Source organism: Dermacentor andersoni, chromosome 1 (genome assembly GCF_023375885.2).
Source record: "Dermacentor andersoni chromosome 1, qqDerAnde1_hic_scaffold, whole genome shotgun sequence".
Classification (NCBI taxonomy): domain Eukaryota; kingdom Metazoa; phylum Arthropoda; class Arachnida; order Ixodida; family Ixodidae; genus Dermacentor; species Dermacentor andersoni.
This window is the reverse complement of record NC_092814.1, coordinates 10,892,331-10,907,748: the sequence shown is the minus strand read 5'-3', so window position 1 is coordinate 10,907,748 and position 15,418 is coordinate 10,892,331. Positions and strand designations below refer to the sequence as shown.

Here is a 15,418-nt window from a genome sequence, read left to right as displayed (position 1 = left end):
AAGTGGTTTTGGCACGTAAAACCCCATAATTTATTTTTTTTTTCTTTAAAGCAGTGAAACACAACACTGAGGTGTCGAGCGTGGGCTGAGGTATGTCAGGACAGTTGAGGTTGACTTACGAGCTGTTGAGAGAGAATCTCGATTGTGACAAAGTTTGGGCCTCATACCACTGAGCTTGCAATTAGTTGATAAAAATAGCTCATATTCGAAAAAATTTGCTTCTGTATGCATCTCCTTTTTCTTTGTATTTGAGAATGTCCAACTAGATTTGCAATTTTTTTCGAAGACATTTTATTTGCTATGCATTTTCCTAACCCCTCCCTTCTATTCTTTTTTTGAATAGCATAAACACTACTCCTTAGTATTCAAATTGCATTAAGTCGTTTTTTTTTTAAATATTTTTCATATGCTTACTAGAGAGTGACAGCATCGGGTGATATGGTTTCAGCCCGTCTTGACATAAAAGATAGACTGCATCAGTCAGGGAATTTTGCAAGGGCACTCGGGGAAAACCTGGAAAACTCGTGGAATTTGGAAATGTCACCTTGGTAGACACCCAGAATATAGAACATGTGTTGATGTTTCCAATCAATGCATCAACATGGGAAGATAGGAAAGGCATACTTAAACAGAAAGAAAAACTGTTCTTAGCTAACGAACGTTAGTATGGTTAAACCCATGTGGGACAAGTCCGCCTTGCAAGTTATGTGCACAACAGCTGAATTGTCCGCCTTTTGCATAAGTACTTTGCCTTGGGAAACCCAAGCGCATTTCCAGTTCTTCTTTTTCCTCACATGTCAGGCCTTGCCAAACAGTATTTTGTTCTCAATGCAAAGATGTTCGTTCACATAAATTGGCTCATGAGCCTCAAAACCAAGATTCCCAGTATTCAGCGATGTCTTCTTAGCAGCGGAGAACACTTGATCTCGGGGATGGCTTGTTCCTTAGTTTGTGTCTAAGAAATTACAGTTTTCTGGAAGCAGATGAACAAACATCGTCAATATGGCTACTCCGTGATAGTCTATTGGTAATCTGAACTCCCAAGTGTTTAAAATTGGCTAATGTTTAATTCCATCGACCAGGTGTTACACCAGTCAGACAGAGACTTTAGGTTGTTCTACAAACACTCTTGGTCCTTTCCAGTTTTCATTGTCTTGTAAAGACTGCAGTAATCTGCAAAAAGTTTTAAGCATATGGCATAGGTGTCTACTGATGAAACGATGTCATTGATGAAGGATAAGAAACAAGGCAGGGCCAAGGACACTACCCTGGGGAACTCCTGAGGTTGCAGGCAGAACTTCAGAGGTGTAACCTTCGACCTGGACAAACTGTTTCCCATTGGTGAGGTGGGAGTGGATCCAATTAATTAGATTAATGGGTAGACAAATGCTAGAAAGCATCATGAGTAGTTTACCATGGCAGACACAGTTGAAGGCTTTTCTAAAATCTAAGATATCATCTATTTGGCTGCCCTAATCAAGTGCAATTGCGAAGTCATGATTAGTGGTGATGAGTTGGGGGGTAGTTGACTGGCCTTTTCTAAAACCATGAAATATGTTCTTCTAGAAAAGCCATTATGTAATGCGTTATGATAAGCTCTAGAAGTTTACAGGGACTGGAAGTTATCAATATAACTTCCAGTTATATATATATATATATATATATATATATATATATATATATATATATATATATATATATATATATATAGGGAAGGGGGTAACATATCATCAAGAATGACGTACACGCTAAGACGACACAATAGAACAAAAGCGATGGTAACACTATCAAGATAATGACACTTTAGCACAGCATAGTGCAGCAACAATCACAGTAATAAGTTACTAATAAAGAACACATGGAAAAGACTACAGAAGTAATGTGTGTGAGGACTTGATGAGAGGTACGTGTTAGATGGCAATAGTAAGCATAGTGCAAAAACCATGAGGATCTGCGATGTTGACCAAAGATGCAGGCAGATTATTCTAATCTCTGCATGTTTTTGGGAGGAATGAGTTAACATGAGAAGCAGAAGAGATGCAAAGTAACCTTAAGGCATTGTTGTAGAAGAGGCAACGACAAGACAGTTTCCTGCGAGTGATGGGAGGTGGGAAGCTAGGGTAAGTTTCATGCTGGTGACACTGGTGGTACGACCATACTTCGATAAGATGAAACGGGTTGAATGATTCTGTACACTTTCAAGCAAGTTGGTTAATGTATCGTAACTAGGATCCCAGATGGAAGAGGCATATTCCAGGTTGGATCGTATGTGTGTGACATACACAGTTATTTTTTAAGAGAAGCTGGTGCAAGACAGAAATTCCATTTTAAGTAACCAAGCATGCAATTAGCTTTGGATGTTATGTATTTAATGTGCTTATTCCATGTCAGGCTGTTAATAATGTTTAGATCCAGGTATTTATAAGTGATAACCGGTTCAAGAAAGATGTTAAGTGAGTAATCAGGGCAAGGTCCATTAGTACAGGAGATTTGCATAGATTTACATTTAGAAATGTTAAGCTCTATGTGCCATTGTGTGCACCAAGTATAAATAAAATGAAGGTCAACCTACAGACCTGTAGTTGACCTTCACACAACAACCATTGCTTTGTTATGTATTCATTATGTACGCCCTTTACACAATACTCCAACACTTAAGCCTGGGAGGTACCTTAACCCTTTCAGGATCGATTTTTTTCACCATATGCGACCGCCCAGGGTCGATTTTTTTTTTATTGCAGATTCCACTTCTTCTGAGGGACCTATTTCGAAAAAAATGTACCATAATTTTTCTAGGGTGACCGTAAAGTGAGAAAAAATATTTTGAATTGGTATATATGTACTCTTTATTCATGAATAACAACAATAAAAAAAGGAAATAAACTTATAATTCAGAATTTGATGCATTGCTATAGTTCAAGGCTTAGAATATGTTCGCATGAGAATATTTCGCAAGTCTCAAATGTTCCTGCTCTTACACTAATATTTACGTCCATAGCATAATCGAACTGCATAGGTGACCATACTCAAGAAAACTGTGTGGTTGTGTGCCCATCAAAAAAGCAAAACATGTGACAAACTTTGGCTAATCTTCATTTTAGCGCCAACCAGAAGCAATTAGATATCGCGAGTCTACCCCCCCCCCCCCCCCCTAAAAAAGAAAGAAAGAGAAGGAAACACATGCATGGCGGCATCCTTCCTATGCTCACCCCTGTGAGCACTAAATGAGCAAGAAACAGGTGGCCGCCCTTTGAGCGATTAGTAACTAGATAGCCATCAGTTTTGCGAGCGCAAGAAGCTGAAACCGCCCGCGGAACAAAACCCAAACCGCCGCCCACCCGCCCTCACTAATGTGCGAGCGGTAGTATATAGATGCACCGGAGCAAACTACCTCTAAAAGAAACCATGCAATGAAAACTGAGAGGGAAGGCGTGAGAAAAAAATTCCCTGTATTCCCACATGGTGGCAGCACGTGCCAGGAAAGAAAAAATATATATATATATCAAAACGTTTATTTAAAAGAAAAAAAAATGCAGAAAGCGAGTGGGTGGAGCCCCTAGTCCAGGGCCCCACTGGCTTGAGCGGTCCGCCGTGCTTGGTCGAGGAGCGCTAGTTGCATCTCCCGATCCTCGCTGGCGAGCCAAGTCTCCCACTGCTCCCTTCCGGAAAGTTTGCCGGCTATTTTTGGTGTATTAATTTTGGGTGGCCTGTTCTGGCAGTCCCACGTAATGTGGGCGAGAGTTGGCCGGCCTCCGCACCAAGGACAGCGAATGCTGTACAGCGTTGGGTGAATGGCATTTTTCAAATAAAGGTTTGGAAATGTGTGCGTCTGTATTCGGCGCCAGTCATAAGAGTCCTGCCTGGATAGGTCAGGGTGTAGTGGACTGTACTTTCTTCGCTTGCGCCGCTGGTGCTCAAGGATGTCTCGTGGTAAAAAGGGGTTTTCGTCAGAGTGGTCGGCCGCTCGGTTGACAAAAGCACGAGCTGCGCCGTCCGCTCTCTCATTGCCCTCGAGTCCTGCGTGACCCGGGCACCAGATGATCATGTGTTTCTGCGTTAGGTTGGATCCTAATAGGTGAGTGGTGCTGTGTGGTAGCCTCCCGGTGAGGAATAGTTAACATGCGACTTGGGAATCTGTAAGAGTTATCGACGATTGTCCCAGAGCGTCCTTAGTTTTAATAGCTAGCGCGATGGCTGAAGCTTCTGCGGTATTCGCAGATGCAACTCTAGCCGTGGCGCAAGTCACAAGCCCTTGATTAACGGCCGCTCCTACCACTGCGAGGGCGTATTTGTAAGCACCACATCGAGCGACATCTGTGTAGACTGTATCCGGGTTTCCACCGAATTGCTGCATTAACTTTCGAGCTCGAGCACTTCTACGTCCCCGGTGGTATTTCGGACTCATGTTCTTAGGGATTGGGGCTACTATGATCCTTTCACGAAGGACTCTGGGCAGAGATTCGAGTTCTTCTCCCACATACTGTGGACGAGTAGGGTAACCCACACGGCAAAGTAATTTTCTGCCAGAGGAGGTTAAGCTAAGCCGCTCCCGTTGAGATATGAGCGTCGCTGCCCGTAGCTCCTCGTAGTTATTGTGAATCCCGAGGGCCAGCAGGCGTTCAGTAGAGGTTCCCTGTGGTAGGCCGAGAGCCGCTTTGTACGACGTTCTAATCAACGCATCTAGGGCCTTTAGTTCTGTTTTCGTGGGGTCCTGGAAAGGGAGGCTATATGTGAGACGGCTTAGCACAAAAGCCTGAACGAGCCGGATCGTCTCTGTTTCCTTGAAACCTTTTCGGTGATAAGTTACTCTACGGATCATACGGGAGATCTGTTTCACCGTAGTCCTAAGGGTTTTAATGGTGTGGTCTACTCGTTTGTTGCTTTGCAGCCACAGTCCGAGGACTCGCATTTTCTGGACCTCCTTTATCTGGCTGTCTCCTAGAAAGAGGTTCACCGGCTCGTGAGTTTGACGGCCTCGACCTCGTATCCTGATAAATTCAGATTTATCGGGAGTGCAGCTCATTCCACTGCTGCGAGCGAAGGTTTCAACAACGGTCGCTGCTTCTTGCAGGATTTCTTCTTTTTGTCCTAACGAGCCGCTGGTCGCCCATAGGGTAATATCGTCTGCATATAACACGTACCCTAGCCCAGGTATGACGTCGAGTGTTTTGGCTAAGCGTCTCATGCCGATATTGAAAAGAAAGGGGGAGAGTATCGCCCCTTGCGGTGTACCTCTATTGGGCATGGGAAAAGGGTCTGAGCGCATAGTGCCAATGCCTATTGTCACGATGCGAGAGGTCAGGAAAGAGCGGGCGTAATCATAGATTCTTTGTCCACAACCGATGTCATTTAGCTCAGATAAGATAAGTTCATGTGAAATAGTGTCGAATGCGCTTTTTAAATCAAGAGCCAGGACGAGATGTTCTGCACCAACCGTGGTGTTGCAAAGAACTTCGCGAAGTAGCAGGAAAACATCTTGTGTCGACAAATGTTGGTGAAAGCCGAATATGTTTGTGGGAAATAGGTTGCGGTCTTCAGTGTAAGACGTGAGACGTGTGTGGATCACCTTCTCAAATAATTTGCCAAGACAGGAGGTTAGTGATATCGGCCTGAGATTTTGTAGATCATGAGGTTTTCCTGCTTTCGGAATAAGCACGATTTTGGCCTCCTTCCACTGTTGTGGAACTACGCCCCTCTCCCATATCTGTTCATTAAAATACCGGGTAAGCTGTTCTAGGTGCTCGTCGCTCAGATTCCGGATCATAGCATTTGTGAGCTGATCTGGTCCTGGAGCAGTATTTCTCTACGCAGCTTGCGCTGCCGCGAAGAGTTCTGCCTTAGTTATCGGAGCGTCTAGCACCACGTTTTCTTGCCCTTGGTATGGCAAGGTGCATGGGGGAGTGATTACTGCTCCTACGTATTTCTCTTTAAGCTTAGTGAGGAGGGCCTGATCTGTTCCTGAAAATTCTCCGGCAAGTTTTTGAAGAGTGCGGTTATTGGCCGTTTTTGTTTTTCCTGGTTCCATTATGCTGCGAAGTATCGCCCATGTCTTGGAGGTGTGTAACGTTTCGCGAAGTGAGTCGCAAAAGCTCACTGTCTCTAACTGCTGTGCGTAAGCGTTTGCCCGCTCTGATATTTCAGCAATTCTGTGGCGCAGTTTGCGATTAAGTCGCTGTTTTTTCCATCGTTTAGTTAGCCCCCTTCTGGCTTCCCACTTACGTAGCAGATGGTTGTCAACTACCGGCGTTTCCGCTGTGAGCGCTAGCCGCTTAGATGTTGCTTTATGAGCGTCTCGTATGTGTGTTGCCCACTCTTCAGTGTTCTCAGGTGATATCTCCGGCATGGGGATTTTGCGATAATTTACCCAGTTCGTGATTACCACCTGGCCACAGGGTCGCCGAATTTTCGGGGAGCCTACCGACACGCTGATAATCAAATGGTCACTGCCTAGATTCTCTCCTAGATTGGTCCAGAATACGTCGTTGACATTATTTGTGAATGTGAGATCTGGAAAGGTGTCTGCACTGACGCTGTTACCTAATCTTGTCGGGTTTTGAGCGAGAATGATGAGTTGGAGATCATATGCTTCGGTCGCTCGCTCGAGTTCCCGGCCTTTGGGGGTGTCTGTTCGGTAACCCCAGCTGGTGTGAGGAGCATTGAAGTCCCCAAGAAGCAGTAGTCTATCCTGGGTGCCGGAGTGACACATGACGTACCGAATGATGGCCTCAAAATCGGCCCTCCTTTCTTTAGGTGGGCTATACACATTCGTGATTATGGTTTTTGCCTTGCTACGCTTCTGCGGTAGTATTGTTACAATTTGATGGTTGATGCTGCTAGTCGCCAGATAATCTATACTGATTGCTATGTCCTTGAGCACCATCGTCGCGACCTTAGGGTAGTCTGGGTGGGATATCGTGTAGTAGCCAGTCAATCTGACCGGCTTGTTACCGGTCTCTTGCAAACAAATAACATCAGGTTTGACTGGCACCGTGTTAATGTATTGTTGTAGAGCTGCCGCCCGTTTGTGGAAGGTGCGGCAGTTCCATTGCCAAATTTCGAGATATTCGTGATGTACTCGCGTTCTACTCGCCATGAATAGTGCTTTCGCTGCCCGAGGTCAGTATGGGTCGCGGACGGCGGTTAGATTGAGCACTGGGGCTAATGCTGGCTCGCTTACGAGCCGCGCTCTTTGCACTGGCCACAGATTCATCGACGTAAGTTTTTAGGCTTTGAAATTCTGCGTACATCTGCTGCTGAAAATTTTGCACAGTTTGTAATTGATGCACAACTTGTTGGAGTGTGACCTCCACAGAATTCGGCGTTATAACCTCGAGAGGCGTGCCTGCTGCTTTAGTATGTGCTGTTTTGTTTGTTTCGGTACAGCGACTAGCTTTGAGGGAGGCCAACTCTCGCTTAATTTCTGCCAAGCTCTCGCGGAGGAGCTTGTTCTCGTTAATGATCTTCCGATATTCGGGATTTTCTGTTATAGGAGCAGTAGGAGAAACGACTCGTGCCCAGCTTACCGTGTTATCTTGTGGCGCTTGCTTGGTCACAGTGCCGAAAGCCCCCGATTTAGGCGATTTTGGTGATTGGGAATGAGGTGGGTTTTTGGGATTGGAGTTCTTTCGGGTCCGCGATTTTGACCTGGATCGATGGCGAGTCTTTGATACCTCCGGCGAGGGATCCGATGCGGATTTTCCATCATCGGAACTGAACCAACGTAGGCGTTGAAGTGGCTTCGTTGAGCTGTCCTTCCGGGTAGTCCGTTGAACGCCAGTCCTCGGCGTTCTTTTGCTTTGGGGTTTGAGACGTTTTTTACAACTTCGGTCTCCTGTCATGTGACCCTCCCCACAGGCTGCACACTTGGGAGCGCACTCATGTCCGGCTACAGGGTCCCGTTGTTCACATGTACGACATACTGGAATGTCCGGCTGGGGACAGACGTCTGATCGGTGACCAATTTGATGACACACTTTGTACACCTGAGTGATAATTTTGTAGGGATAGCAAGCAAGTTCTCCGCCATTGTAGTAGACGTACCGCAGCGTAATACCTCCAAAAAAGGTGATAAAATTGTGATAAAGAAAAAATTTGGAAATTGGTGCGCTTTTTAAACGTACAGACGGCGCCATAAATATACGGCATCGACCATTTGGACTTGTTCGCGGTGCCGTATATTTACATCATTGACTCTGAAAGGGTTAACTAAATAAATAAAATGTACATTAGTCTGCACAATGTGCACATTTCCAGTGCAGAACATTTTATGTTGCTTTGTGAAAGGTGTAATGCATAACTTAGAGATAAAAAGCCAGTCAGGCTCCTTGTTATTCAGGTCTTTACTATTAGCAGTGAAAAGGCTTTCAACTGTAAATTTTTCCAGGCTGTAAAGAGGTCGCACAGGCGTCTTGGCCTGGCTCAGAAGCTGATGGACCAGTCATCTCGTGCCATGGTGGAGTGCTTCAATGCCAAGTATGTGTCTCTACATGTACGCAAGAGTAATCGGGCAGCCCTCCACCTCTACACTAACACTCTTGGATTCATGTGAGTGATCACGTCTCTGCCTTTGTTGTGCTGTTTTTGTATAACAATATTCCCTTTTTATGCCCAGGATCAACGAGATTGAGCCAAAATACTATGCTGATGGTGAAGATGCATATGCCATGAAGAGAGACCTTGTGAGCTTTGCAGCCCAGGTAGAGTGCGTTCCTGTCTTCTCTGAGCCTGGTTGGTAGGGATGCTTAGTTTTTATGCTGTAACCAACGCAGATCACGTTGCTTTTACTTTTGTTTTGGCGTGTAACTGAAAGAACCTGGGTATGAATGTTCAGGAAAACAAAAATAGATTACATCTGTTCAGAGCTTGATCTTAGCATTGCTGTATGTTGGGCGTGTTAGTATTTGAACTTGGATAACATTTAAGTGACTGGCGAACAAGGACAGAGTGCAGACGTAGAATAGCACAACCTGTTAACTTAAACATTTTATTCCTGAGAAAATTTATACTTTTATATATACAGTCGCCGACTGATTTTTCGGACTCCAAAAATTCGGACACACTCGATTATTCGGTCTGCTTCGTGGCACTGTCATTCTCCCCATAGACCATAGTGTATAACAACTGCCGAAAGTTTGGACACCGTGCAACCTTTCATCTGATTTTCCGGACACTCCTTGAGCCAACTCGATCGAGAGCACCATGCACCGACTCTGACCGGTGCATAGTTCGACTTGCTGAACACCATTTTTGTTTTGAAGTGAGCCTCCTTGCTGCCCTACGAAGTGGCGCTACAGCAGATCCCCGCTCATCATCATCGTTTCTGCCTGGTTCGTAGCTACAGTGTTCCGGTCTCAGCTTAGTAAGCCATGTCAAGACAATCCAGCAGCTTATTTGTTTCTTTCATCGTGCATGACGCTGTGAGTAGGCCACGTTTTTAATTTTTGCGACTAGTGTCGGCGTGATGGCGTGGTGGTGTTTGCTTCGTGTGCTGTGTTGAGGTTGCGGTGATGCAACGTGGCATACGGAAACATCGCGTCGACTGTCTAATGGCGCCGACAGTGCCCGCGCAGACTGCGCTGGGGAATGCCGGGAGGCCTAGGATTTGTCGCCTTCCGATGTGCTCCCTACTGACGCCGAAAATGTTCTGCCTAGACCTGCACAATGGTTGCATTGTGATTCCGAACACCGTCTCATTTGACAGTTTCACAGGTGCTGATACTGCTGTACTGACATGCGCATAACTTGACGACGGCAATATAATTTGTCAGGTTTCTGCTGCGCCGCCGGATGATGACTCAGAGTCTGAAGATGACGCACCATGTGCTACGCTGCCGTTGCACGCGGAGCGTGTACAAGCAGTGACTGTGCTTTCAGCCACCTGTAGTAACCGTACGACCCTCTCCGAGATTCAGGCTTATATGATTGCGCGTAAACGGAACAGCGTGCAACGACGCATACACGATTTCTTCAAGCCTACTGCTGAGCCCGAATAAGTGCATGGAAATAAAGGATTTATTTTTTCTTAATCTGCTTTTTCGGACACCTGTTTATTCGTACATTTCCGCAGTCCCCGTGAGGTCCGAATAAACGGTCAGCGACTGTACCATGCACAAAAGTGCCACTCCTGGTCAACACGTCAAACTGCTCTTTCCGAAATGGCAGTCTCGTTATCAAGAAGGTCGATAGACGCAATGCCTACACAGCTTGCACTATTCGGCCTGATAGATGGCGCCTCTATATTTTCGTGCATATCCTTATGCCTGGCAAGAATCACACAATCGGTAAACAAAGGAACGCAGTCGCACTCCTGACAGTGAACAGGTGACTGTCATGGTAATTCTGACATGTAAACTATTTTCTCTTAGATGGTCATTAAAGGGGCCCTGAACCACCTATCGGGCTTGGTGAAAAAACACATTCCACGGATAGCATATGCTGCTGTGAACATCTCGGCCAGATTTTGCACTTGTGCTTGGCGCGTGGAGCTCATGAGCGGAATACGAACTCTCCTTTTTCTCAAACACTCTCTTTTCAACAGAGGCCTTCTCACACTTTCGGTGCTGCCGGCAGCTGCCCCTTGACATCAGCGGGCAGATTCCCATAGAGCTCTGCTGTTGACCAATAGTTGACATCTATCAAGAAGTGTGTTTGGATCTGTGTGCTTCTTCCTACTGTTACTAAACAGAGTGAAGTAAGCGAAAATCACCGTTTATAATTTCAATAAGAATTACATACTTTTGAAAGAAGCCGACTATCGTCTGCTGATGCTCGGCTGCACCTGCCATGTAGGCGTGAAACTTTGGCCACAATGCTTATCAGTGTCATAGATGTTTAGTCTCACAAATTTCCATTGTTTAGAACACTGAACTAGCCTCTAACCACGCGAAACTAACCATGCGAAAGGTCAGACCATACGTACACTTGCCAGCGCGCACTCACTCCTGTCTTCCCCTGGCTAGATGTCTCGGAAAAGATTGCCTAAATAAAAAAATTAACTTCTGGGGTTCTACGTACCGAAACCACAATCCTATTATGAGGCACGCTGTAGTGGGGGACTCTGGGTTAGTTTCGACCACCAGGAGATCTTTAATCCCACTGCACGTGACACGGGCGTTTTTGCATTTCGCCTCCATCGAAATGTGGCCGCTGCAAAGATCGCTTCGTAGTGAGTTGTTGATAACACTTCAAAATGCGCAATTCGTATGTGGCTACTATGCGTCGGTCAAGCTGGTACAGGACAAAGCCAGTCTGCACCACCTAGCACGGCTAGGCTGGAGCACATCAGTGTGCGCGAGCACTTTAACCCTGTTGTATGCACTACAGTTGCATGTAGCTGCGCCTGCTGTGGAGCGTAGATACCACGGCCGCCTTGGGGTGCCATAACGAGGCCACTTGCTGAGGCTCGCTGAGGCCAACCACATGCTCTGATTGGTCTCTGTGGGTGAGGTGGCTCTGAGTGTACTACTCCAGGTGCATGGTGAGTCGGCCTAAGCATCAACCTCTGACTGGAGCAGTCAACACAAGTCCGAAGTGCGGCATGCATTGCTTTAAGGTGCCCATAGAGTCCGGCATTTCCATCATGCCACCAGGGATATGTCACGCCAGCGACACCAGGATCGTCTACGATTTTCCCCCTAGTTTGGCATATTGAACATGGCCTGCAGCAGTGCGGTGATCAGCTATTGGCGCAAGTTATGTGCATGGCAAGTGAGCACTTTTGTGTTTGGCGAAGACGCAAACTCTGTACAATCGCTTCAGTGCACCTGAACTGTAGGCCAGCATGCTGTCGGCCAGCCAAGCTAGTGCACTGAGTGTCGCTGGTCATGCCAACTGTGCTGGGCGCTATTTTCACCGGCGTCTGCGTTACGCCGGACTATATCCGTGCCTTTAAACTGATGTATGTGCTGCCAGCGTACAGTCAACAGCAAAAGTTTATGGGATACGGTTTCTCCTGCAAATGTGAATTCCTGCACTGTTAAGGCATGGCACTTATAATTTAATGATTCACTGTGTAAGTGTTGAAGGCTACTACATGCTGGAACATTTAATTCGAGGCTGTGTAACCACGCTTCCCCAGAATTCATCATCTTAGGTGATCCTGCGTCCTGTAAACTATTGCAGCTGACGGTGCATGCACAAGCAAACATAAGGATGACGTTTGTTCACCCCTTGGAAATTGTGTGATTGCTGTAGAAATACAGTCAAACCCACTTATAACAATACCGCTTTTAACAATATATCGGATATAGCAATGGACAGCCGCGGCACCGTCACCTTTGCAGTGTGTTCTATGGTAAAATAAACCGCTTATAACAATGCTATCATACTAGATTGTCGGTTATAACAATTAAATGTAGTCATTTGGAGCCAACCCTCACAGAAAAAAAACGCACAAACGCGGCGACCACGCCGGCCAAACTACTCCGCCAAAAGCACGCGCGTGTATGCGGAGCCGCCCGCACAGGGGCGGCGAAAAGCTCACGTGACGACGCATGCGAGGAGAATGGGGTGAGCAGGAGAAGCAGGAGAAAAGACGGACGCTTTCCTCTGGGCAGAGTAGGAGAGGGAAGGAAGGCATTTCTTTTGTTGCTTTTGTATCGGCGTGCGGGGAGCAGTCCATTCTGAGGGTGTGCCGCTCATTGAAAACGCGTCACGGCAGTTGAGTGTGGGCTGCCCCATCTTTCCCATTCTCCTTGGTTCCTGCTTCACCAGTTGCACGTGTTCCGAAGGCAGCGTACAGTGTCAAAGCACGTGCGTTGCCAGCGAGGTTTTCGTCCATCACCGGCCTTGGTCTTACTGGTTCTGCAAGCCCATCGGATCCCCCCCAGAGTTCAACGATGGAGGATTCTCCTTCAGGAAGCGCGGCCAGCGTGGCTCAACTGGATCAACTGCCGCAGAAGAGAAAGCGAGCGGCAATATCTTTGGAAATGAAGCGAAACATTTTGAGAGAGTACAGAGGTGGTGAAAAAGTGTGCAACTTAGCACGCAAGTACGGCCTGTCACAGCCGACAATTTCAACCATTATCCGCAATGCGCTCAAGATGACTGAAAACGAATGCCATGCTAGTGCTGGCCATGCTATGGAAGACGGCCGGAAAAGGATCCGGCATGGTGCCTACAAAGACGTGGAGGAGGCACTGTATCAGTATTAGCGCTGTATTAGCGCACGTGCTATGAACTTGCCAATTAGTGGCCCGATTTTGGCAGAGAAGGCGAAGCACTTTGCGTATCTCCTTCAAAATACCGATTTCCAGCCTGGTGGTGGCTGGATTCAGCGGTTCAAGGAGAGGCACGGAATCATCTACAAGGCAGTCGTAGGCGAGGCAGGGTCGCTCGATGACGACGCTAGACTGAAGTGGTTAGGTGAAACACTGCCGTACATCCGCGAAGCATATGCGAACCGGGACTTGTACAATGGTGACGAGACCGGGCTATTCTTCCAAATGCTTCCATCGAAGACACATGCACTCAAAGGCGATCCCTGTAAGGGCGGCAAGCAGAGCAAATTACGGGTGACCGTTTTCCTTTGCGCGAATATGGACGGCAGCGACAAGTGTCCCACCTTCGTAATTGGAAAATCTATGAATCCCCGCTGTTTCCGTGGTGCTGCGAGGATTCCAGTTCGCTACCGTCATAATAAGAAAGCGTGGATGATGCGTGAACTTTTCCGCGAGTGGCTGAGCGAGTGCGATCAGCGGATGCAGCACGAAGGCAGGAAGGTGGCGTTGGTCCTTGATAACTGTACTGCACACCAGACTGCCCAGAAGCTGTCGCATGTGAAAATTTTTTTTCCTGCCGCCGAACACGACTGCAGGCTTGCAGCCCATGGACGCAGGTGTGATTGCATGCTTCAAGGCATTATATCGCCGAGGTGTGTTGAGCAGGCTTGCTCTTAACCTGGACATTGCTGTGCGTGAATGCCGACCCGCTCCAGACTTTAAGATTTCGCTTCTGATGGCTGTCCAATTCATTTTTGGGGCATGGGCGGAAGTCAGTTCCTCCACCGTCACGAATTGCTTCCGAAAAGCGGACTTTGCCGGGGATATCAGTGATGCGGAGTATCGCGAAGCTACTGCCGATGGAGCCATTACAGAACTTTGGTCTACGGTGCGGTGCGTGGTGATGACGACGACGCGGAGGGGCTTCAAGAATTCTTGCATGCCGACGATGCAGCCGCGACAAACGAAGAATTGACTGACGAGGCGATCGTTGCAGCAGTCGCCGGCGCGGAAGACGATGACAGCAGCGACGACGAAGATGAACCGGAACCTGTACAAGTTGTGTCTCAACAGGAGGCCTCAAGAATGATCAATTCCCTGCGGGACTTCATTTTTGCAAAAAACCTTTCGCTCGGTCATGTTCAACATTTGGATGCCCTCCAGAAAGACATCGGCAAGATTGCCACGAAGCAGTCGAAACTCGCCGATTACGGGTTTGTTTCAGCAAAGAAGTGAGAAGTGCAAGCTATTTTGCCCTCATTAAATGCTCTTAGGTATTCATGTTTTGTTTGTTTTTTTGGGGGGGCGCTAAGGGATTTTCAAGCTGAGAGGCAGCCGCGGCAACCTTCTCGTATTTTTTACAAGGCCCCTTTCGGTACCACCAAAACGATGCCTCGGCGGAGCTGGCATGTCACTTGCCGTCGTGACCCCTCTTTGCAGTTGTTATGCTTTTTTTCGTGCAACCCGTTTATAACAATTATCGGTTATAACAATGAAATTTTCATGGCACTTGAACATTGTTATAAGTGGACTCGACTGTAGGTGCGAATGGAGATGTGCTACTCATGCCACTCAGTGCAAGAAAACATAGCGGCGCATATCTTTCTCGTACACTGTAGCACAGTGAAGGGATAAGATACCTGTGGAGACACTGTGAACTCTACCGTGTAAGTTGAGGGGTAGCCTCCGAGTTTAGCGCGTCGTAGGCAGCACAATCGAAAAGTAATGATGTCTACATGGATATCCAAAATCATATTTGAACTGCATGCCACTGCGACGTTCAATAGGCTGAGTGTTGTGGGCACCGCCCTGCTCCATCGTAGCCTTCGTAGTATTGAAGAAGGAGTGGGAGGGCCATGAAGGAGATCAATAAAAAGTGTTTTAGAGCCCTTGGAAGACAATGTTTATTTGCGTTATGTACCACTGGACAGCGGCAGTTCGCACACACCACTGCCTCTTCATAATCTCACTGCCATTGTGCTGTGGTAGGGAATACATCAGGCAAATGGGACCTAATGGCCGTCTAAGAGAACATAGGTAGTCTAAATGTAAAGAATTACCGTGGTGGTCATCTATCTGTGCACTGTCAGTGAACAGATAGATCTCAGATTGTGTGATTCTTGCCAGGCACAAACTATCAGGTGGAGTGGTGAAAGCTGTGTAAGGACTGCATCTAACGAAATTCTTGATAAAGAGACTGC

General features: G+C 47.0%; 1 protein-coding gene and 1 pseudogene across 2 annotated transcripts in view; both read left to right on the top strand.

The window, feature by feature from the left end:
* vnc (GNAT family N-acetyltransferase vnc) overlaps positions 1-15,418 on the top strand; it is a 158,280-nt gene that overhangs the window by 125,176 nt on the left and 17,686 nt on the right. For both annotated transcript variants that reach the window (XM_050193993.3, XM_055061191.2), the window contains exons 5-6: positions 8,384-8,544; positions 8,612-8,696. In XM_050193993.3, coding sequence (XP_050049950.1) covers positions 8,384-8,544; positions 8,612-8,696 — 246 coding nt within the window. The remainder of the gene's footprint in view (positions 1-8,383; positions 8,545-8,611; positions 8,697-15,418) is intronic.
* On the top strand, positions 12,123-14,271 carry LOC129380385 (tigger transposable element-derived protein 4-like; annotated as a pseudogene).